The sequence below is a fragment of the Podarcis erhardii genome, assembly GCF_964252035.2.
Source record: "Podarcis erhardii genome assembly, chromosome: 5".
NCBI classification, from domain to species: Eukaryota; Metazoa; Chordata; class Lepidosauria; order Squamata; family Lacertidae; genus Podarcis; species Podarcis erhardii.
Genome location: NC_138509.1, coordinates 30,553,127 through 30,577,934, shown reverse-complemented (window position 1 = coordinate 30,577,934; position 24,808 = coordinate 30,553,127). Strand labels below are relative to the sequence as shown.

Genomic DNA, 24,808 nt, shown 5'->3' with positions numbered 1-24,808 from the left:
CCCAAAAAAAAATCTATACAAACAAAATTGTCAATGTGAAGAAGGCAAGTTTGCCATGTAATGATGACATCTATGGGCTGAGTTATACATACACACTACTGTGACATGGCTGTTGTTGTCATGTTGCTTGGTCTATATGCCACAGCGTTAGCATTCCTGACCAGGATTCATGTGGAACAGGCAGATCACATGGTAAGATCTTTCCCCAGCAATGAAGTACCCTTAGATGGGGAATCTGATGCTGTGGGAATCTGCGCGGCAGAGCCCCAGATGCATCTTATAGCACACAACCTAAGGAAATGTAAGTGTTCGGAAGTCACAGTGAAATTGAAATCAGTGGAACATATGCAAATTTAACAAGCCTCATAGATTTAAATATGATTTAAATGCATTTAATTTTATCTGAATTGAACTCATGGTTATTAACTCTGATGTCTTTACAAGATATTATATATCTATAGGATGTGAAACACAGTTTTGTGTTTCACCTCTGCCCCACTCCTCAATGTTGATATGGTGCAAAATGTGGAATATATATGTAACAGCATAGAAGCTGTTGTACGTACACTGGAGAAAATGAGGGAATTGTTAAGAACAGGCTTTTCTTGTGGGTTGGGCTGTATGTTTCCAAAGTGTTGGAATTTTTATTTTTAATCATTTAATTAAACAAAGCCTGGAAATGATTATAAGGTGAGGTATCCAATTTTGCCTGGTCCCTCCTTCCTCTTTCAGCCCTCTGGGCCCTATCTCATTCTGTCCCAGAACGCATTGCAAATATTCATCCTGAACCTCATTCCATGGGGGAATATCGTGTTGTGCCTGGGAATACACAGGTACAACTCATACTGTTGACCTGCATGGCCTTGGCATTATGGAGACTGCCCTATCCCTATTCTGTAGTGCCATGCAGCTGTGCTCCCTTTTACTGGATCTGCTCCTTCCTTGCACATTTACCTTTGAGTCTGAATGGACTATCATCTTAGTTTGCTGCCTGCCTCATGTTAACTCACATGCTTACTGCCCTTGTCTTTTTGACTCAGTGATTTATTTAGTCTAGTTTAACCTCCTGGGTTACAACTTCTCAGCCATTTCCTTGGGTAAAACTATTATTTGCTGCAATGGATGCTTCTGGCAGCCCTCCCCTCCCAAAACGTACACTCCTGCTATTGTCTATAACCTGTATAAAAACAGTGTGGGAGACATTACAGGGAAGCAGCCCTGAGCACCTGTCTGGATGTTGTATGGGGTAGAATTCAAGGTGAAGATCAGCGAGGTAGTCAAAGCCGCTGATGGACTATTTATATAATGATAACTGTGTCTGTTGCTGATTCTATGAACCACATCCAACAGCATCTATTTCAGTGCAGAGGAGCCCTGACAGAGCACATTTTGATTAATAAATTATCTAGTGTGCGCGGTGTAGGCCACGTTCCCCTTTCACATCTCATGAAAGTCATTCACTTTAAGTTTAGTGGTTTAATGAGTCCAGGCCAGTCTAAAGATTGCATGTTGTGGCAGCAAATGTCCCTTTGACAAAAGAAAGAGGGCTATTGGATTATGTGCCCAAGGGCATTTTCACTAGGGATGCCAAGCCTCAAGCTAGATGTTTGACAGTGTAAAAATGTATGGCACAGTGTTGTAATGTTCTGAGCTGCTCCCCTTCATGGGGAAGGGGTAACTCAAAGTGTGATGCCACATTACATGTCCCCACCCTCAGAACACCATTTAGTATGGAGTGTGTATGTGCTGGGGGGGGGGGGAAGAAAGACAGAGTGGGAGTCATTTTAAAAACAAATTTATATGCTACTCAAATATATATTCTATAGCTTATAGACATTTGGATTGTCTTGGCCAGTCTGCTTATATACAGAACACAGAGATAAAACATCTCTTGAATTCTGTACTGCACATTTTATGCTGCGTATTTAAGACTATAATGTATAAGAAGCCATGCTGCATAAAAACCTTCCTGGGATTGCAACACTGTTTAGTAGAACCATGGACAATGCAGGTTTGTACTTCTAAAGCACAGGCAAAACAGTCACATATACTTTTTTTTTCCCCTGATGCAAAAGCAATCTGTTCTGCCATTTTTTCAGCTTGAAAAATCCAGGTTGTAGCCTGGTGTGAAATCACAATACAGTGGTACCTCCAGTTACGGACAGGATCCGTTCCAGAGTTCCGGTTGGATCCCGAGGTTTCCGCAACCTGAGGACCGCTTCTGCGCATGCACATACCACTTCTGCGCATGCACGCGCTGCAAAACCTGGTAAAATACTTCCGGGTTTGCCGCATGCGTATCCCGAAGTTTGCGTAACCAGAGGGTTACATAAACAGATGTTCGACTGTACTTGTTTGTCAACTGAGAGGGCCAGTAGCTCAACACTGGGAAAGGGTCAGGTCAGAATTGGAGGGCACATAATTAGCAATGCCAAGTTGCCCAAATAAGAGACAATAGAATGTCCTTTGCTGGCCAAGTACAATACAGTCAATGCCATCATTAAACTCTCAAGCATCCTAAGAACAACAAGGCTTCATATTGAGGTTCAGGACACTGCAAGAGGCAGACAGTGCAAATGTAGATAGCAGAAGCATTTCGTATCTTTGCATCCTGATTTGGAACATGTTGACTGAGTCAGAAATAAGTCCCACTGAGTTCAATGAGGCTTACTCCTAGTAAGTGTGCTTAGGAGCACAGTCTTAATCAAGCACAGTTGGATTGAAATGAGAGAATGTGATGAATGTGTTTTTAATTCTTGTTCCTTTGAGCTGATACTGCAGTTTAAAAACTAAAAATATGACAAATATAACAAAAAATTAAAATTGGAAAGTGTCTTGATAATCTATGTGTGCCTGTGTCCTATTTCCAACCAAACGTATCCAGCATCACTAGTTTATAACATTTAAGAACCAGATTACCTGAATGGCATGGCTCGTAGCTTCCACCTGGCTGCTTTCCCACTGCTGTGTATCAGGGAGATCATGTGGGTATGGGAGAGGGTCATGTGATAACAGTTATTGCCCATGCTAATTCTGTTCATCCCCTGAGGCTGGTGGTGTTGGTCTGGGGAGTTACCATGCCTAATGAGTAGTACATAGGCAATAGAAGGTTAGAACAGAAATCTCCAAATGCCTCCCATGTGCTTTCCTCACTACATACATTATAAGAACAGTATGGAAAGCAACAGCCACACTGGTAAGGCAACTATAGGCTCAAGACAAGGATTTACAAGGACAGGCCTGTCCGCTTATGGACTTCTAATGATTACTAGTGAATGCTGCCCAAAGAAACATGTTACTACTTTCTCTGCTGTGGAACCCAGTGGGCAGAGGAATAACAGAGGTGTGGAACAGGCCTGGGATTGCTTTGTTGCCCATGTTCATTTTTTTTGCTCTTTATAGGAAAGAAAGCGGAGGTGGTGTAATTGCTGTTAGATCAATGGAGCAAACAAACCAATTGAAAGCCATCAGACATTTCTGCAGTATGCAGTCAGCCACATGCTAAAATGCACTTAACCTAGGCTGGGACTTTTTAGTGGGTCAAGAAATTGACAAGAGAGGTAACAATAGAATAAGGGGTGACAAAAGTATTTCATAAAGAGAGGAAGGTGGGGGTTCGGACATGAAAGGAAATGTGTAGCAACAAGTGTGCATGTATTGGGGGGGTGGGAATAAAATGGGGGGAGGTGGCAGGCTCTTCCTCTCCCCCACACCTTTGTCTTCTAAAATGTGAAGTCATATATAAGTCTTGAGGAATGAAACAAATCTGAAAGCTTCTTCACTATGTCTTTTCTTCTTCAGGGCTGAGTTCTGAAGGAAATGTGTGTGTGCAAGTTTTACGCAGAAGCCAGCCGTACATAGAACTGATTGACTTGTCCTCATGATATCCCCAAGAAACTTCCTGCCCTATTTCTAACCTTTTTTAAAAAACGAAAACTTTATAACATAATCCTCTTTTTTCCCCTTTTCTTTTTTTGACTTTCAACAGTACAAGCAGTAGGCAATCAGTGCCTGATCTACAGGGCTCTAGGTTTGATCCATGTGGTGACTGAGCAATAGGTTAGCGTTTAAGTTTGAAATTGGGGAATTCCACCCTTTTGGGTGGGTTTTCTGTAAAACATTAGAACAGGACTCCTACTTCTCTACCTCTTCTTCCCCCATCCCAGTCTCACCTCCTTGATTTCCTGTTCCACAGGTTTGCTAGCCTGCTTTATCTTGTGTCCCCCACTTTTTGAAGTTGGGGTTGTGCATTACAAAGGAGGAGAAGGAGAAAGGATCCCATTCCCTCTCTATGTCCTGCACATCCTTCCGATCTCATCTCTACATACTGTCAAGAATGCTTTCGGCAAACTACCCTCCCTCCACACCCAGCCTTATACTTAAAGGGAACTGCAGATGTGTGTCTCTGTGCCCTGCCAAAGATCCACAATCAGTAGCAGAAGTGATGTGTATACAAAAGCCATGAATACATTTCCATTTAAACAGGAGCGCTTTGAAACTCCTTCACTGCCTGAAGTTTTTGTGATGCTATCAGGAGGAGCAGCAGCAGCAGCTCAGTTTCCAAACCTGTATCTTGTTAGATTGAGGCAATGAGAAATAAAGTTGGGTCTTTAAAATACATTCAGTAATCTTTTCAAGTCATGGCATAAATCTGTTGCTGGCTGGGGTTTCAAACAGCACAACATTTTGCTTTTCTGATCTGCAACTGTGTTTTGTTTTTCACCTAAATGTTAAATCTTGAGCTTTTTTTATGCATTTCTGCACAGGAGTTTTATGTGTGCTGATTCAATTTATTTTATTGTCAGGCAACACCAACAGTATATTTGCACTGGACTACATCAGTGGTGCTTTAACGCTGAATGGGCCACTGGACCGAGAAAATCCTTTCTACAGTGCTGGATTTATTCTTACAGTGAAGGTGAGAGAGTCAGAGATGGGCTGTATTGGAGCAAGTGTTTCAGAATATTTCAAGGGAGAAGAAGGGAACATTGGTTGTGGCAGCAAAAGCTAAAGTGGGATTTCAGTTTAACCTGAAACTGCATAAATTTGGAGAATTTGGGTTTTGAAATGCAATTTATATGTGCAAATCTTAGAATTGGTGAGGATTTCCCCAGGCACATGAAATTTTGTTCAATTTATAGCTTTGAATATTGAGTGCCAAGAGAGAGAGAAATTATACCTAAATCATTGCCATTCTACTTGGGGATATGTGTAGTTAGGAACAAACACATTTTGGGGAGTTTCAAAACTGAAATACTTTTGGTGGAAGCTGAATGCTTGCTATCAGTGTTTTAGTATTCACATTCCCTCACTTATTCACATAACTTAAATCTCCCATTTATTTATTGAATTTTGACACAAAATTTGCCTTAATATTATAGCTTCATGACAAGTCATTGTCAGTAGACTCAGATGACTTTCTTCCCCAACTTCAAGCATTTAGATATTGAGGCATATTATGCTATTTCCAACTGAGAGGAAGTGGACCCATTTTTCATCATCCATAGATCCCTGCTGTTGACATTGGGTCTTCATCCAGTCCAAATAAATGTGCATCATATCAGTAGCTACAACATGATGTAGTGGTTCCAACATTCAGGTGGTTCCAAAGATCCATCATGAAGTATATTTTTTCCTGCCCAGGAACATTCCTTAGAACAAACTTGGAATTGCTTGGTTTTGACAATCAGACACAACTCCAACTCAAAAACACTTGAGTGGTACATATGGACAATAAAGCTAATAGGACATGCATGGTGAAGGAGAAAAATAATATAAGCCATTCCACGTGAAGAGTTTTCAAACATGTATAAAACTGAGTGGTGACAAGAGTAGACATGTGAAAAAGAAGTTGCATGCATTTTCAGTAAGTTTCCCAAAACAGTTAGGTGCTCTGTTTTTGTCCAATTCTGTTTATTCTTTTCCTTACTCAGTGCTATTAGATTTTAGATAAACCTAGGGCCATTTGTTAGATATCTCTGTGTCCCTAGGTAGCAAATTGGGTAATGCTATGGAGTTGAAGTTCCTGGAGAAATGCGTTTTATGGAACTGCCTGCTGGAACTAGATAATAAGAGTTCCTGATCAAGCTGAATGATAGGAGATTCAGGACAGGCAAGAAGCTGTGTTTCTTTACCCAGTGCATTGTTAAACTCAGGAATTCCATACCCCAAGGTGTGGCCATGGTCACCAAAACTGGTCAACTTTAAAAGGGGAATTGGACAGATGCATGGAGGATAAGGCCATCAATGGCTAGTAGGCATGGCATGGTGCTCATCAGAGCCTTCCTACACAAGTTTGTCCATGCTGAGCAGAAATTACAGTGAAGAGGGGCAAACATCCTGGTTAACAAATGCCATGAAGAACCATGTTCCAGCACCTGAGAACTTCTCCTTCCCTCCCTGCACCAATCACAGGTGTTTAATTAAAATCAATACCAAGCCAATGAGCTGGTTGGAAACATATTTAGTAGTATGGATTCCACTGGGCTGGAGGGGTGGGGGATGGGGGAGAAAATCCATTTGTTAGAGGGGTCATTGATTGGGAGGTGGCAGGCAGTTTCCCAAGAAGTACTGATCCCCTTCTTTCCCCCTAGAAGGGCAGTACTTTGTCAAGGAGGGAAACTGGCATGCAATTACTCCACTTGACCTCTGCTGAGGGTCTTTCAGTGGAATTCTACATGGTCAATATGCTATTATCTCTATCCCTGAAATCCTGCTTCTTCACCTAGTTCAGTTTTTGTTTAGTTAAAGAAAAATCTAAGTGAAGGCAGAATCTATTTTTAAATAGGGGAAAGGCTGTAGTTTCTTCACCCCTACTAAATAGATTCATGTGACTTTGCAGTCTAGTTTTCTATCACCAAAATGCTATAGGAAATGCACTGGCAGCTGCAGATCAGTGGCAGGACACATGTTCTGCATGCAGAAAGCCCCAGCTTTCCTTTCCTAGCCTCTACAGGTAGGGCTGAGGAAAACTCCTGGTCCACAACTCCAGAATACCCTCTCCCAGTCATTGTAGACAGTACTGATTTAGATGGTCTGACTCAGTAGAAGGCAGCTTCCTCTGGTTGGTCTCATCTTGTCCTCTGGCTCTGGTTGTCTGCTACTATATAGGTGAAGATAAATAATGGTCCTTATTGTCTTCACTGAATAATTTGGCTCAAATGCTACAGATAAGTTTCTCTACGTTAGGAAACCATGGCTGAGAAGTATGGCCTCCTTCAAAAACTCACAGGTAGTTAAAAGGGTCCTCCTAAACACTAAATGTTCATGGTGACCATGTTCCTCTTCATTTGGCACCATATTATCTCCCCCACGCCCAATGTATATTCCTAGCCAATCAGGGATCCTATATCCAATGACATGAGATCATGTTGAGTGAGAGGACATGGGGGAAATGGTATAGTTCATTGGTAGAGCATCTGCTTTGCATGCAGGTTGTATCCCAGGTCCAGTCCCCGACATATCCAGGTAGGTCTGGAAATGTCCCCCCTCTAAAATCCAGGGGAGGTGCTGCCAGTCAGTCAATGTAGACAATGCTGAACCAGATGAATCAACGATCTGATTCATTCTATGGCAGCTTCCTATATTCCTACTTTATGCCCAGTCATATTGGCTACATAGAGCTGTGTTGCCCAATTGCCCTATGCAGTGTGAGACTGTATTCCCCCCTCTTCCAGTACTTCGCTGTGCAGAAAAGCAATTAAATTGGTGCAGTCCAGTGCAGTAGAAGTGGGCTCATGTCTCCCAGACAATTATGGTTAAGCGCCCTGCACTGTGTTCAGTGCCTTCACTGCCTGCTTTTTTAGCACCAGATAATGCATTCTGTTCTGCTCCACACAATGCATGAGCATAGCCCCTGTTCACAGCACCCCATATTGCAATACATAGCTGCAAATACATCTCCAAAATTAATCCTCCAGCCTCTCCCCTTCCCTCCCATGCTGCTTACTGAGCTAAGAAAAATAGGCCTAGAGGTCAGAAAATTATTGTTGGTTTATCAATCTTTCCTTTTTACTGAGGTGCACAAAACAAAATTAAAACAAAATAAACAAAATAAATCACAAAATATAAAGTGGTGCCTAGGACCCAAATAGCAGGCTGATACAGCTATCTTAAAGCAGCAGCAAAGTTCACAACAAAATACAGTAAATAAAGACCTGTGTGCTTTCATTTACATTGATCCCTCTCCCCCCCAAAAAAGATTGTTTACAGAATCTTGACTTTTCAAGCCAAATTAAATTAGGCATGGAGCTCTCTGGCTTTTATCCCATGCTTCTTTTTTAAATGGAAAATCTTCATGGAGTAAAATGTGGGTGGGTGGGTGGGTGTGCATCTGGTATTGCCAAACTAGTTTCACCTTGTGCTTCTTTGCCCTCTAATATCAGTTGCTTTCCTACTGCTCAGGGTAAATTCCCATTCCTTTTCCCTTGTTTGAAGAAAAATGGATTTCCTTTCTCTCTCTGTTTATAAGATTGTGTTTATTTATTTTAATCCTTCAAGGTGTGGTTCTCAACATAGTCACATGCTGGATAAACAACATGCAAAAATCCCAAAATAACAGTGTTTCCCCTTTCCAATTTCCCTTCCTACAGGGGACAGAACTAAACGATGACCGCACACCTTCCAATGCTTCAGTGGTGACTACCTTCAACATTCTTGTCATTGACATAAATGACAACGCCCCTGAGTTCAACAGTTCAGAGTATAGTGTGGCTATTCCTGAACTAGCCCAGGTGGGCTTTGCTCTTCCTCTTTTCATCCAAGTGCAGGATAAAGATGAGGTAAGACATGGGGAAACAAAACAAGATTAAATGCCTCTTCTACTGAGATTTATATATATATGTGTGTGTGTGTGTGTGTGAAAAAAATCTGCCTTCTTAAGTTTGTTCCTGGTATTCTTGGTTTCTTTTTATTTTACATTAGAATTGGATAAGGACTCTTTAGCCACCTTAGTACTTCCATATCTGTATTATCAACATAACAAGTTACAAGGACCATAGAAACAATAAGTAGAAAACCAGCTTTTAAAAGGATGAATACACAAAGTCCATATTTTTCTAACATCCATGGCATCGTTCATTAGCTATGAATATGTACAGCATCTTACATCACTGCTCATACATATAGTTAAAATTAGAAATATTGCATTGCTTTTTAAGGCTGAACGTCAGCCAATTTTTACAAAGGCATATAATGCATTGTACATTAAATTGAAATTGTGACTTGGAAAAATTCTTGTTGCTATGTTCAGTTTTACTGTACATGTACCATCACCTTGGGTAAGCAATACACATGTAATTCGTGTTAACTCTGTTGTTTAAATGTACAAAATAGTCTTCACGTTTATGAAAAAGGATGGCCCGTCCAGTTTTATATCTATCCCTTTTTTGTTGTTGTTGGTAGTTATTTATGTGTTTATGTATTTATTTTTTCTGAAACCTTAATTAAAGTTGGACAGCCATGTTATAACGCATAATTTATTATGCTATTTGCCTAGTGTAGGTTGCATTCCTACATTTTAACTATTTGCCATCTTAATTGCAATCAACTATATAATACTAAATAATCCTTCACTGCAAGGAGACAAATTGCAAAATGTGCCAATATTAACTGGGGCAAACTGTGCAAGATAACCATGAAATGTGGAGAACAGTTTGAGTATTTTTCAAAACTTGCATCTTCTCAGCCCATAGAGTATTATTTCCTTCTGTAAGATGAGGACAATGTAGCTGATGAGTTCTAGCAAGCACAGTTGCCACTTTTGTGCAAATGAATTTCTTCCTTTCTCAAGTTGTGTTTATAAATTGAGATTACCCCCCCCCCTTTCCTGGTGACAATCACCAGTCTATGGAATTGAAAGCTTGGGTTGTTTCATCAGAATTCTTCCTTGGGTTCATTTTTATCTTGAATGCGTAAAATGGCTATTTACATTCAAATGTATCTACAAGAATTAGAAATTCTGGCTGACACCAAGGAGCTTAGAATTTCATCTATGGTTCTCACACTGACATCACCTCATTCTCTAGCTAAGAACTTTGGAATCGTCAAAGTGGAGCATTAACTATTTCCAAGAAAATTAGGTGAGGAGAATGAGACAGAAAAGAATACTAGCACATAACTAGATATTTGTAATCTCTTCCTTAAGTAGAGGGGTGGCCTTTTATTTCTCTTTCATACCACAATATTTGGGTCCAATAGAAATGCACCAACTGTTTTGGTTCAACATTGTGACACTCCTGAGTGTTATGATGACAGTAGCCTCTTTCAGATGTAAGTAGCTTTTGTGTCACTAACAAGGATTGGAGTCATTCTGAGCAGCCCAGATATTCCCCTGATGTCTGCACCTACAGTGTGAATGTCTGTAGGAAGGGAGCCCTTGCATATGTGTTTGTTTGTGTGTATATATATAAGGTCTTCCATGGACCAGGAACCTTAATTCTGTCTATGGAAGCCTTCTTGTGTACAACTGCACACACAGAGTCCTCCTCTGTACAGATGTTAACGCTGTAAGGGCACAATGGAATGTATGATGTCGTGGGTGGGATCCACTTCTTGGTCCCACTTATATTAACATGGAAGTTAGATAATAACACCTGTTTCCAGGTATTGGGTTGTAAAGTCTTATCTCTGTCCCTCCAGATGGCTCCATTCCTTGGGTTTCTTCTCACTGCCAATTCTCTTCTTGGAACTTCCCAGAAACACTGTTTTCTCTGTGATTGGACCTAAGACCTTCACATATGTGCTTTCCCTATCACAAGCACACATCTTTCACTGCCTGTGGATTCCCCCAGTACAACTTGCCTGCAATATCACAGGCTTTTCCTCTGGAGCCATTAAAATAGCTTGTATTTATTACAGCAATGGGCCATTTCACTTAGGAATTCCATTACTTCTCCCCCTCCCAAAGCCCTGGAGTTATGCTCTTCAATTACTCCACATATTTGGCTCACGCAATTCATGTCTCATTTCCTGTGCTACATTCAACCCTATGACCATGACACAATCTACAATATCTGCTTTAAAGGACTGTTGAAATCTCATGGAGATATCTCAAAAGGAGAACCTTTTCTGCTTTGGTATCGTATGCTATCTTCCATCAGTATTTACTAGAAACAATATGACAGACATTTCCTGTGTATTTGCTCCTGGAGGGTTAATTTAATTTACCCTGCAGTTTTACTTATTAACTATAGCTAGATAAAACATTGTGAAATTTTTGTTTTGTTTTTTAATAATGTACATTATGCTGCAAGGAAAATGGTGAACGCTCATTTGTTACAAAAGAATGGCAGATCAGCATTTGTTGTGTGGCAGTCCTGCACACTTTCTCTTAAGAAAGTTCACATTCTTTGCATATTTTATGGTGGAGAAGAATCATTTTCACATGTTAAAATATGCAAAGTCATTATTTTCACAGCATCGGGTGCTCATGGCCTCCCACAATCAAAATGATGGGTGTGTGGTGCTGTGGTCTAAACCACAGAGTCTAGGACTTGCTGATCAGAAGGTCAGCAGTTCGAATCCCCGTGACGGGGTGAGCTCCTGTTGCTCGGTCCCTGCTCCTGCCCACCTAGCAGTTCGAAAGCACATGCAAGCAGATAAATAGGTACCGCTCCTGTGGGAAGGTAAACGGCTTTTCCGTGTTCTGCTCTGCTTCTCCAGAAGTGGCTTAGTCATGCTAGCCACATGACCTGGAAGCTGTCTGCGGACAAACACTGCCTCCCTCGGCCTATAGAGCGAGATGAGCGCTGCAACCCCAGAGTCGTCTGCGACTGGACCTAATGGTCAGGGGTACCTTTACCTTTTTAAAGGATCACTTAGGAATTAAAACATTAAGGTGTCACCACCTTATGCTTCTTAGCACTTATGATGATCTTTCTTTTGGTTAGACAGTGAATCTTTTATCAAAGTATATGCTACTACTGAACCAAACGCTGCTTTAAGAGACTCCCCAAAGCATCTGGGAAATGTAGTTTTCAAGAGTTGCAAAACAACACAAAAACCCACGCGCATGTAAAACTGAGACAATTGCTTTGGAAAGGAAGAATTTGAAAGAAGCGCTGCAGTCAGCATATAGATGCTGCTTCCTAGCAGGGGCATAAATAGATATTAGTACTTGTGAAGCTGTGATGCTGGAAAGGGGGAATGACGCAGGCGCTCACAATGGGCATGCATATAGAATGGCAGGATTACTCATCTGAAAAGGCCTCTTGGGGGGAAATGAGAATCATTTTTAGAATCTTGCTGAAATAATTTATTTACTCTGCTGAAAAGCATCCCTGCCTCTCCCCAGCCGCCACACCAAAACAGAAACTATATCGGTATAGTGAATACTAATGAACCTTTCCTTTACGGAAGGTGCAGGATCATTTTACCTGCCTCTTTATTGTTGGTGCTACATCTCAAGAAAACATGTTTAACATATCGGAAACCCATTTAGGCTGAATAGTTTGATTTACTTTTTCCTGTTTTTCTCACATTTCCCATTTGCTTTTGTGTACTTTTAAAAATAGTTTCAGTTTTTTTGAACTGATTTTGATAGTGCTTATTTCTCTTGTGTTGTTTTAGCAAATGATTGAGGGCTCTAGCAGAGAGTGCATGTCCTGTTCGATAGGTAGGGGTGGGAGGGAGGCTGAATTTGGACTTAGACCACAGACTTTGACTTCTACTCATGAAAGACTGTTAATCCAACTTGCTAGCAGAGATAGCAAGGAGGCTACTTTCTTTTCTTTTGGCCAGTTTTTCACTCCCTCTGCAACCCACATCATCACCTCCTCATACTGTTCTGAACGTGTTAGAGGTGATGCTATGGGGTGTAATGGGAGGGGAGGACCTTGAGCCCTAAGCAGAGCTTCATCTTCAGATGCTCCTGCTGGAGGAACTGAAGTCTAGATCCAACCCAATGTTTGCAACTGTATTTTCACTACACGTTGGTACTATCGACTCAATGGTCCCTGAATGTATGTGGGAAAATGGTCTTTTGGCCATTCAGGAATGGAAATGTTTGGCTATTAAAGCCCACCAGCAATTTCCCCCCAGCAATGATAAATAAATATATAAACAGCAATAATTTCTAAGACACTCAAAATGTAAAACGGAGGCAATTGTCTTGCAAGTGAGACCCAGAACTACAGTACCACCATTCCTTTGTTTAGGATTAAGACAAAACACACACACACACACACACACACACACACACACACAGTGAGTCAAAGAATTAGAGTAATCAATTAAAACCATGTTGATCAACTCAATAATTTTTTGTAGACAGTTTTTGGTTGGGGAGCTGCATCACATATGTGCGTTTCGAAGGATAGCTACATTTTGGTTGGTATGTTGTTTGAAGAACTATGAATTAGGTGAACTGTCATTAAAATGTGTACCAAACTTCTCCCATTATCCCATTAATGGATTGCTGCCACTGGTCAAGTTGATAATTTACACTGTGTGTGAGAGAGGGGGGGGAGCAAGTACATTGTTTTCCCTTCTTTTGCTTTTCATGTGATATACAGTGGTACCTCCAGTTGCGGGCAGGATCCATTCTGGAGCTCCGGTCGGATCCCGAGGTTTCTGCAACCGGAGGGACCATTTCTGCAAACATGCATGTGGTGGTAAAGTGCTTCTGTGCATGCGTGCATGGCAAAAACTTGGAAACGTACTTCCAGGTTTGTCGTTTACATATCCCAAAGTTTACATAACCAGAGGGATATGTAAGTGGAGGTACGACTGTAATGTAAAATTATACAATTCCCTTGTCAAAGAAAAGATCATATTTTGCTGCCGCCCCTTTGGCACTTTCCATGCTGTTCTGGAGTCTAGAGGGTCTCCTCTTTCTCTGGATTTGAGGGTGCTGTGGCATGCAGCCTGATGCATTCAGTGTTTTCTCTGTTGTCTCCCCCACCCTTCCAGAACTGATTGTGGTGATTAAAAATATAATAAAACGTCGTTTTCATGCACAGTCCTGTCTAATGTGGACAGGCGAAGTTCTGTTAAGGCATTTAAGGACTCGGGTGCCATTATTTAATCAGTTCCTACAAGAAGGAACATGTTAGTTAACATTGCTGGGAACCTCACAGAATCAGACTTGCTTGTGAGTAAAGATCAAAGGAGGATCTTGACTACTGGAAAGTGTGTTGGTAGGTAATATAGCACTGAGTTCTTGTGTGGAACCTCTGCTTTAATTCAGCTTCTTGCTAATTGTGGAAAAGCAGTGCTTTAGCAGCCCTGAGTGTGACAAACCTCCTTTCCACGAGTATAAAGAAAGCTGCTGCAGAGTACAAAAACCATGTTGTGAAACATGTTGGTGCCATATTTGGGCCCCCATAACTTATGGGGAGACAACAACAGAACTTTGACAGTGAGAAGATGGAGAGAACAACTATCCCATGATTACACCAATGTGATGGCTTCTGAAAGGAACGAACATTTCACATTGTCATTTCCACAGAGCATTGTATTTTTCAGTGGACAGTTGTGTTTCATACAGTGGACAGCTAGAGGAGTGGTTTTTTCAAAGAACAATCCAATAAGTAAGACAGGGAGAAAAATTTAAGACACACAGATTTACAGGGACATATCTGACAGAACCTATCATAGTATTTCAGCATTCATGCAGGAGCTGGCCTAGTTCATTTGTTTAAGGGCAGAAAGAGAATTGTTCAATTCACCAGGGAAATCAACTAAATAAATATATGGAGAGACAATTGAGATCAAGACAAGTTTTAGTTGTTTTTAGCAACAGCTTTAGGAGAAACAAAATATGCTTTTAGAAATGTTTTTCCTTCTGTAAAATGGAAGTACAATTTTTTAACTTTGAAATGAATTAATACTGAAGTTTAGTCATGATATACATACATACATATAAGTTGTTTTGATCCTTCTTCACTGTTTCAATCTCTTACAGACTGTTGTTGTCATTCTCTGAATCCCATGACTTGTGCTGACATATTTCTGGCAGAGAAATGGCCAGTAACTGAACACAAGAGTTCAGCTCCCATCACAAAGCCATATAGTGGGATAATTATTCTGCCTCTGCCATGATAAAGTGTGGGCAGTTCAGAATTACAGAATTCTACAGTAAGTACTGTAGAATCAAGCATTCGCCACAATGCTTAACTCCTCAGGGAAAGGGTAGGCTTTTTTAAAAAAATGTGATAAGTAAATGGCCATATTGACATTCCATCAAGTGATGAGATGTTGATGTATTCATTTGTTTATTATAATCTCCTTGCTCCAAGGCGGTAAGGGTTGTGGCAAACACTCGCTTTACCTTTTAGCATTACACTAACCCTGTGAGGTAGATTAACCTGGGAGAGAACAACTGGCCTGAATACCTTAGAGGAAGGAATATGCTGACATGCATATCTCTCCTTTCACTGTGGAGTACAGGGTAACATAAATGGGGTCATTTTATTTTATTCTGGCAAAACCTCCATGAGGTAGATTAGGCTAAGAAACAGTGGTCGCTTAAGGGCACCCGCAGAGTTTCATCATAGCTTGACAGGGATTTGAGCTCCATTCATTGCACCACAATGGCTTGATTCCATATCCAATCATTCTATACATTGGAAACTTTAATGAGACTGCTATAATGCAAATAGTTGCATTATTTGCTATGATACTTCCTTTACAGAATCAAGATCATGTCCCAAACTGAAAAGCCAGAAATCAGTCCCCCTGTCCAAAATTTCACAGCCTGAGTATAGGGGCGAAGAGCCTGTGGCACCCCCCATATGTTGTTGGATTCCTACTCCCATCAGGCCCAACCAGAATGATGAATGGTCATACCATTTTCCAGTACATTTCAAGGCAGGGCACATCTCTGGAAGACTGGAGGGGCCAAGGGAGTTCTCCTCCTTTTTTCCTTCTCCCATTTTTTACATTCCTCAGACTGGGGAAAAAAGATTTCTGTGGTGAGTCAGAATTGGACTTATGCAAACTGTGTTTGTTAGTATTAAGATTTAAGTTACATCACAGCCAGCCATTCCAAAATTCACAGTTGGACAATATCTTTATTAGGAGCAAACAAAGAGTCACAAAATAGTGGCAAGCCTTTGAGCTCTCCATCATATAATTACTGTCTTGACATGCAGATTATTTTATATATATGAGTGTATCTCTCTCTCTCTCTCTCTCTCTCTCTCTCTCTCTCTCTCTCTCTGTGTGTGTGTGTGTGTGTGTGTGTGTATGCATTAAAATTCACACATATGCAATATAAATGCATTACATGGATCATAACCATAAAGAATAATGGACAACTCTGTAGTATTCTTTCCCAAAAGTGCTAGCTGCCAATCGGAATGAATTAGATTTCACAGGGGTTTTTGCAATACATGGAATTCACCAGCAAATTACCCTTAAAGAGGGAAAATCAATCATTTGGAGCAGAGATAAGCTGAAGGCGAGTCAGCCTCGGATTGATCCCTGTCTGTGCATGCGTGTGTGGAATTCAGCAGATAGCCCCAGGAAAGCAGGAAGGAGGGAGGGAATAGCTGAGCACAAGAGAAAATCTCAACACAAGAAAAAGGAGGGATAGACAATGAAGATAGAACTTGCTTGGACTCTAGATGCATTTGATGTGTGAAAGGCGGTTGAGCCTATTCAGGTGATCCTTTGACTCTGTGTCAGCCTCAGTTTCCAATCATCTCATGCTGAATGGTACATGCAGGTTTGGACAATCACTTGAATGCTCATTGCAGTCTGTGTTCTGCCCCACATAGTCAACTAAGTGTGATTTGGTTTGGATGAGGGGGCACTGCCCTATTTCCCTCAGCAATGTCCCCATGTTCCCATTGCACCCCACCCAGCTGCCAAATGGCAAAGAATCACCGTACTTTTTTGCTCTATAGGACGCACCCGACCATAGGACGCACCTTGTTTTAGAGAGGGAGAACAAGAAAAAAACAATTCTCCCCCTCTCTGCTCAGCACCCCTTCAGCGAAGTGGCAGGAGAAATAGAGCCCCTTCCATTTCTCCTCCCGCTTCGCTGAAGAGACGCTGCACAGCTCTCCCTCTCTGCTGAAGCCAGGAGAGTCTTGCTCTCCTAGCTTCAGCAAAAGGAACCCGAAGCTGACCCCTCTCCCTCTCCAGGCTCCAGCGAAAGCAACATGAAGCCTCCAGAGCGTGGAGGGAGTGCTCCCTCTGCGCTTCGGAGGCTTCACGTTGCTATCGCTGAAGCCAAGGAGCCTGCATTCGCTCCATAGGATGCACACACATTTCCCCTTAATTTTTGGAGGGGAAAAAGTTTGTCCTATAGAGTGAAAAATATGGTACATATCCTTTTGCAAGTGAGTGGGAAAAAATGCTTTGTGTGAGATATATGCCATGTAGGGCAAATACGTTTGTTGTCTTCATATTTTGGCTCAGCTCTAATGCTGATTCCCAGCCATGTATCACTGGCAGTGGCTGCTCACCTTTGTGGTAACAGCAACAAAGAGAATTCTGCTTTGATTAGGGTCCCAAAATTTGCTGCATTTGAATCTTTGATATTTGGCTTGGAAAACGTGGTCATCCTTTGACCCAAGAGAAAGTTATCTCCATACAGGCTATGCCAGCATGTCCTTGAAGTGAAGAATCTGGTATATTAGATAGGAGTTTGAGCCACATAATCATTTCAGCTACATAATGTCAAAAACAGAATAGTCACAAGAGCCTTGTGGTCATCAAGTATACCCAAGACAGTTTTGTAAAAGAAAAAGCTGTGGCCAAACTTACAGTTTTGCATTCCATTGAACTGGAACACAGCTGGCCGGCTGCAGACCCACCTGAGCAAGGTTCTTACAGTCATCCTGAGAAGATTCACGTGCAGATGGTGCATAATGCATTGCCAGGGAAACATGTAGCATTTTGTCTATAATTCATTGTGGAAACCCTTATATTAACAAAGTGGTTCACTTTGCCAACAAAGTCACTTGCATAGATTTGTGACAGAGGCTGAGTACTTGCTCTTTGAAAAACTTCCCTTGTCTTCCTCTTGAACAACAGGGACTGTCCTTAAGCTAATCACAGCTTCTTTGTTATTGAACAAATGGTGGGAAAATCACTAGTCAATCATCTCAAAGTCTAAAATGCTGCCTCTGTAACGAAGTGTACGAAAATGGTCTTCTAATCTGTTCTTTGTTAGCTTACAGCCCACCTCCCCATACCTTTTTTAGATAAAAAGATGGTTTCTTTTATTTTTCCCAGCTCTGTATGTGGTCACTTGATTGTGCTTCAATTAAATGAATCAAAGAATAGAGTGTTAAATCACAGGAAGTCTATACACTTAAGATTTTCTGACACCACACATGGAAAATTAGACAGTGTTCTGTCCCAGGTGGTCTCAGGCAGGTGGGGTTCCAGATCAAGGAAAGGGGGTTCCAGGCAATAGTTCCAGTTCTGGCAAGGCCAGCCAGAGAAGCAAAGCAAGCAGAATTCAATTTCTATTCAAGTCAGAATAACTTAGGGCTAAATTCTGGTTCTGGGAACACAAACTTAAGCTCCGGGTAGCACCTTGGACAGCTCCATGTAACCAGACTCAAATGTTGCTTTAGCAACAGAGAACCTCAGGGCACCATCTAGCTGTCTGTGCTGAGTTCCCCTTCTGCTGCAGACAGGCCTTGCCTTCTTTAGTAGGCGCTGAACCTCAGCTACTTAAGTATTTTTATTGATTTACTTGATTTGGGGGGCAGTTCCCCCCCCCCGGCTATGCCTATGATCCTTAACCTTATATCATAACCTTTATTGCAGGTATTTGTGAAGCTATTATCACCACATTTTTACTGGGGTTAATTTCAATTTATTAATCACTATCTGCATACACACGCTGGGCATTATGGCTCACAGGGCTGCAGAAAAAATGGGCACGATCAGTCTCTTCATGGGAACAGCTGGGGCCGGTGCTATCGTTAGGGCAACTAGGCAGCCGCCTCGGGCACAGTCCTCAGAGAGGTGCCATGATTACCTTTGAGGAGCACCATTTTATAGATTATCTTTCATTATAGCTTATACATTTCTGATAATATTTCACTTTTATTTTTTATTTTGAATTTTTTTATAATTTCTACAAGAGATTCGTTTTTGAAAATTAAAGTTAGCTATTTTGGGCAGGGGTGTGTGTGTGCAAGTAGTTAGCATTGCCTAAGGTACAGAATAGCTTGGCACCAGCACTGGGTACAGCTGCCCATGTGCAAAGCATTCTTCCCTCTGAATGATGCACAAGTGTGCATACGCTGCAGCAAGCTGGACAGTTCCCCTGAATGGGAGGCCGCTGTCCACCTCCCATATCAATCGCTACTTCTCGCATGTGCAAGTCATTTGGGCTCATAACTCAACACACATCTACTCCCATGCAGGTGGGGCTGGTTACAAAGAAGATAGGATTAAATGGGGGTAAAGCAGTTAACGGAGGAGCATACTGTTCCCCAAAATAGAATGGCACACACTCATCAAGGAGAGAAGTGAGGAGCTTTGTGCTTCCACACACAGGTAAATGAGCGTATGTGGTGGTGCACTGAATTGTTATCTTCCAGCCCTACCATTAGGCAGAGTGAGATGGCCACCTGAAGCATCTAGTGCTTTCTGTGACTGTACAGAGTGTGACTTACAAGAGAGTTGAAGCTATAGCAACACCCACTTGTGTTGGAGTCCTTAATATAAATCCATAATATCAATGCTTCGAAATGGCAGCTTTCAATCCAAGATGAGTTCCTGGCTTTTAAAGATAACTGTTCCTTCCTGGGCAGGTATGTCAGGTTCATATAATATTGTAGGGTTTCCTGTGAAGTGTTGGCCTGTGAAGTTTGGTTTATTATGGTTCTTCCTGGGCATTGGGCTGCTGCTAGCCTTGGTTTTGTTTTCTTCACAAGAAAGAGCAGTGAAGCATTTGTGCTTTTCACAGAGGGAAAGTGCAGTTCTGTAGAATGGCAGATGCTTGCAGCCTGGTTGAAGGAGAAGATTAGGAAAGAAAGGCATGTGAAATCACAGCCTCACATGCTTAGTTTATAAGCCAGATATGGATGAAGCCTAAATTAAATGGAATCAATATCCATTATATACATACATACGTGTGTATGTGTGTGTGTGTGTGTGTGTGTGTGTGTGTGTGTGTATCTGTTTTTGTACATTCTGGAAGTTGCCCAGAGTGGCCCAGTTAGATGGGTGGGGTACAAATAATAAAATTCTTGTTGTTGTTAACAAAACTGTTCTTTTTGCAAGTGGAGGGATGCCTTGCATCTCTGATTTTCACTGCGGAAGCGGAAACTGCATCATCACTGTCGGATTCAATTAAAAAGTGGCAGTTTAATTGCCCAAGTTGCTGCACAATTAAACTAATTATGCATGTGATGCACAGCAATGATTCAAATATCCCAACACTTTATAGTGTTGCATTTGCTATCGAGTGAGGAACGTGATGTGTAGATGCTGTTATACCTGCAACTGTGCATAGCAATTATTTGGATTTGCTTTACAAAAAGAAAAAAGAGAGGGGGGCGGGTAAGTGTCCCAGTGTAGCAATGCCAGTCTGGGAGTATGTTGGAAGCACAGTGGAGGAAAACAGGGAGGTTTTCTATATCCCCCTTCAAGTGTTTTTTACACATTTTATACTGATTCTGCCTTTTTATTTTCTCTTGCTCTTCATTTCGTATGCCTCAAATAATTTCCCAGGTAGAACCAGGATGTGTGTGTGTGTGTCCCGTCTGTCTCTGTGGGGTGGCCAGTCCTTTCGTTATAAAACAATATGGAAAATTTTCCAGAATCTCCCCACCTTTTCCTGTAGGCCAGTGTGTGACGGGGGAGATAGTTGTGATCCAGGCTAAGCCAGTCCCTTCTGGTGGGCAGCTGATAACAATTTGAATATTCAGATTTGCTCTCAGCCATCTGCAGGGGGTTCAAAGGCTTCGGTAAACTAGGAGCAAAGAAAACAGCATGGGGGAGAATCAACAATAAAAAAAAAGATGAAATAAATAACAGAGAAAAATACAGCACTTCTCCCAACGGGCAGATGAATTCCACTTCTCAAGACTTCACATGGGGAAGCTGAGGCACTGAAGTAGTTAGTAATTAGGGATGGCAAATATCAACAGGCTGATCTGTTTTCCCAGCTGGAAGGGAATTAAATAACCCTGCTCCTTTCCGCACATGCTGGGGGCTTCTTTTGATGTTCAACATTATCACGCCTCCTTCCCCCCACCCCAACAAAAAAATTATCCTCTTGGGCTCCAAGAAAATCGACAGCAGCTTACCGTGATGAAAGGCACCTGCTCCCAGGGCAATGATGGAACATGAGAGATCCATCCCAGCTAAAGAGTGGTGAAGACATTTCTGTGGCTTTCTCACCTTATTTCTGTAGCTGAGCCTGTGACAACACCTTATGCAAAAGTTACATATTACCTGGACTCTAATAACTGCAGTAGACACACAGCCAAATCCCTGCCGGGTCTGTAAGGTGCTAGTTTTGTATAGCCCTTTGTGCCACCATGGCAGCTTCCCAGAAGAGGGAGCTTCTGCCCTTCTTCATCAGTGCAGCTGCTTAGAAGGAAGTACTGCAGATTGCCTACTCAGCAATTGTCAGAGGACAGAATGAGGCAGCGAGGCTTCACCGGGCCTTATAAAACCTCAGGCTCCAGTCCGGCTTCCCAGATTGAGCAGTTTGTCTCTTAAGTAAACACTAAAGTCCTATCAAGCTGCCTGTACCTGCTTACTTCCTTGGCAAGTGCCCACATGTCTGCTTTCTCCAATCCTGCCTGCCTTTATTTTACCCAGCTTACCTATCTGGCGAATCAGTGCAGTTGTATCTCCTGACAGCAAGCACTGGCCAACACTGTTTTTCAGGGCTGCCCAAGACATTTTGCTGCCTGAGGCAAAGGCCAGCATTGCGACCACCTCCCATTCCATGTGCAGAAGTCAACTGGCAGTAGAATCTTATTTCATCCTCACATCTGAGGGCCACAGACTAGCTTAGGAGATGTGGGGCAGGTCACATGGGACACTCGACTGTGTCCTCCAAGTCCTTGAGGCCTCCTTCAGCATCAGCTGAATGAGGTTACTGTCCTCCTTTGCCAGGAGCTTCTTCAGATTAGGCAGTTATTTTGATGGCATACAAAACAATTGCACATGGATGGAGATTTTGCTGTGACATGCTTCCAAAGGATATTTTCCAGATGATCTTTTCAGGGGTGGATCACTCATCTTAACAGGTTTACTGGTTTGCCAATTTGCATGGGTCATAAGCTTTGCCTGCTTTGAGTGGGGTCACACTCCCCCTAAGAGAGCAGCTTCATACTAGAGGCTCAAGACTTCAGCTGGTAAGGCAGCTTCAGCCATTTTTAGATGGGAACCACTTTGTCTATATGCTGGTAACCTCCAAGTTAGATTACTTCAACATGGTGTTTGTGTGGGGCTGCCCTTGAGGTTGGTCCAGAAGCTGCAGCTGGTGCAAAATGCAGCTTAGTTGCTCCCTGGGGCAGAATATCACCAACACCCCATGGCTGAAAGCTGCCGATTAGGTACTGGGCTAAATTCACGGTGCTGGTTTGGCTGTATAAAGTTCTGAACAACTTGGGACCAGAATATCTGAAAGATCTTGCCTCTTATTGGGAGGTCCATTCCTCATAATGCAGGTGTCAGGCCTATAGCCTTGTGGTATTTACCCTTTGGAATTCCATCCCCTTGAATATTATACAAGTGCCTTTTCTGTTGTCTTTCTGGTGCCTACTGAAGACCTTCCTCTTCCATCTAGAGACTTTTAAGCTGAGATTTTTCCTAGTCTGCACCTATACTGGAATCGTCTTTAAGAAGTTTTGTTATTTTATCACTTGTTGTTCGCCACACTGTGCTCCTTTGGGAGGAAGGGTGGGATATTAATTTGTTAAAATAAGTAAATAAAGAAAAACGCAAGCAGGCTGAAGAATTACGGCAGAAATAAGGCCAGTACAAAATTCTAGTTTTTCATGGTTTATGTAAATAATTTGTGAGTGGGGTGATGGAGCATGAATCCTACCAGATGTAAAAGATTCTTGCATATGATGTTTATGAAATACAAACCTGATTTTGTATTTTTTACTTGCATTAGTTTGAAGTGCATATACAGCAGAGGCCTGGTATAGCAACTCTGACCGTAAGTGGCCAACTGTTGATCATTAAGCATAAAGATAGAAAAGAGCCATTGAGTAGCCAGATGTTGTTCATCCAACGAGTCATAAATAGCCATGTCTTATAATGTAGGTTTAAATCGGCCCCATGGCTCCATGAAACCAGAACAGGGAAACTTCCACTTTCACCAATGGGAGCTTCAAAAGTGTTGGGAAAATGCTCTGGAAAATGTGCTTGGTGTGACATCACAGAACCTTCCTGTAGATACATCAGAATGACTATTCAATAAACAGTCAACATTAGATAAATTCTCTACTGATTTGTGCAAACAGAAATGGGGCATTTCATTTAATAGGTTTGAGGAGATTGTCTTGCCTTCTTTCTAAATCCCCATCATTTAGGGTGGAAAGAATGGCACACCATGAATGTTAGGAGAGCCCTGATTCTTTCTATGGCCCAGGTTTCTAGGAGGTTTAAATTTTTGTTCCTCTTTTTTGGGGTTCCAGGATTTCTACTTCTGTGGTACTAAAGTAAACATTTCATTCATCTGACTTTCAAGGCCCTCAAGTGTTTTTGCAGTTCAGTCCATGAAAGGTTCTGCAGCTTCTACAATTGATAGGACTTGGCCTTTGATTGAGTGTGCAGGGAAGTACCCTAGAAATCTGTTGACATGTTCACTATATGCTATTGCATAGATACATTTGCCTCGTTTGGTGCAGCCTATGGTTATCACAACTTCAAAAAGGGTGTTGCTAGCAAATTAGAGAATATAATCCCATCTTTGGGATGAATTACTTTTATTCATTCCAGAACTGAAGACAGCTTCCACCTCAGAACTATGGAAGAAAGGAACATTTGATCTTGAACTTCTGTCCTGAGTGTGGCATTTTCCCCACCTGTATTTTGAAAAAGAAAGGGAACCCTTTTCATTCTCCAATAAGCAGAAGCATGAGCCAGCAGATTCTGGTTATTTTCATGTTGCACATGCTACCTGGAGAACAAAACCCTATTTACAATTGTTTACTTTTCGGCTTAGATTTCAATATGATACTTTTTTGGCTTCTTCAAGTTGCCAGATCTTTGGAATAGGAACCTGGTCTTCCTAAAGCTGTCTGTGAGGTATCACCCTCACCTCTGGCTCCTGTATAAATACCAATATTATTTTAGCTCTTTTCTGCTGCATTCTAGGATATTTATTGTTGGATTTGGTTGGGAGGAGGGAGGCAGAAATGGAAAGGGGGATTCTCTAGCCATGTCACCCGCTTCTCAGCTGTCACGCTCAGCCAGCTTTTGCTATTAGTGCCCCTTCGTGCATTTAATTGGTCCCTCCTTCCAAGAAGACTGACTCCATTTGGGGGAAAATTGGAAATTCAGCTCCAGCGGTTTTTTCAACTTTATTGTAATGTGCTCTGCTGGGCTGGGCTCTGGGAAGGAGCGCAGTGTTTGGGCATGGAGATTGTGAAGTGTCAGTTTTTTGGGGAACAAAACTTTTTTTCTTTTTTTTTTCAGCTGCCCCCTTCTCTGCTCAAGTTCTAATGCTGAGGCTTCTTCTCCTCTCCATTATGATAAGGATAGCTACTACTGCCGCTTAAGGGGAGATTTACACCAACTATGTGCTCTTTAGCAAAAATAAATAAATAAATGCATAAGTGGTCTCACAGATTTCATAGTAATTCATTTGGAATTAATATTTCAAGAAGATGTAAGGTTCTACTGAATGTGTTTTTGATCCCCAAAT

At 41.8% G+C, this 24,808-nt stretch overlaps 1 protein-coding gene across 1 annotated transcript in view; it reads left to right on the top strand.

Moving 5' to 3' along the window:
• Positions 1 to 24,808, top strand: part of CDH23 (cadherin related 23) — a 383,781-nt gene that overhangs the window by 161,465 nt on the left and 197,508 nt on the right. The window contains exons 10-11 of the mRNA XM_081861783.1: positions 4,806 to 4,918; positions 8,592 to 8,780. Coding sequence (XP_081717909.1) covers positions 4,806 to 4,918; positions 8,592 to 8,780 — 302 coding nt within the window. The remainder of the gene's footprint in view (positions 1 to 4,805; positions 4,919 to 8,591; positions 8,781 to 24,808) is intronic.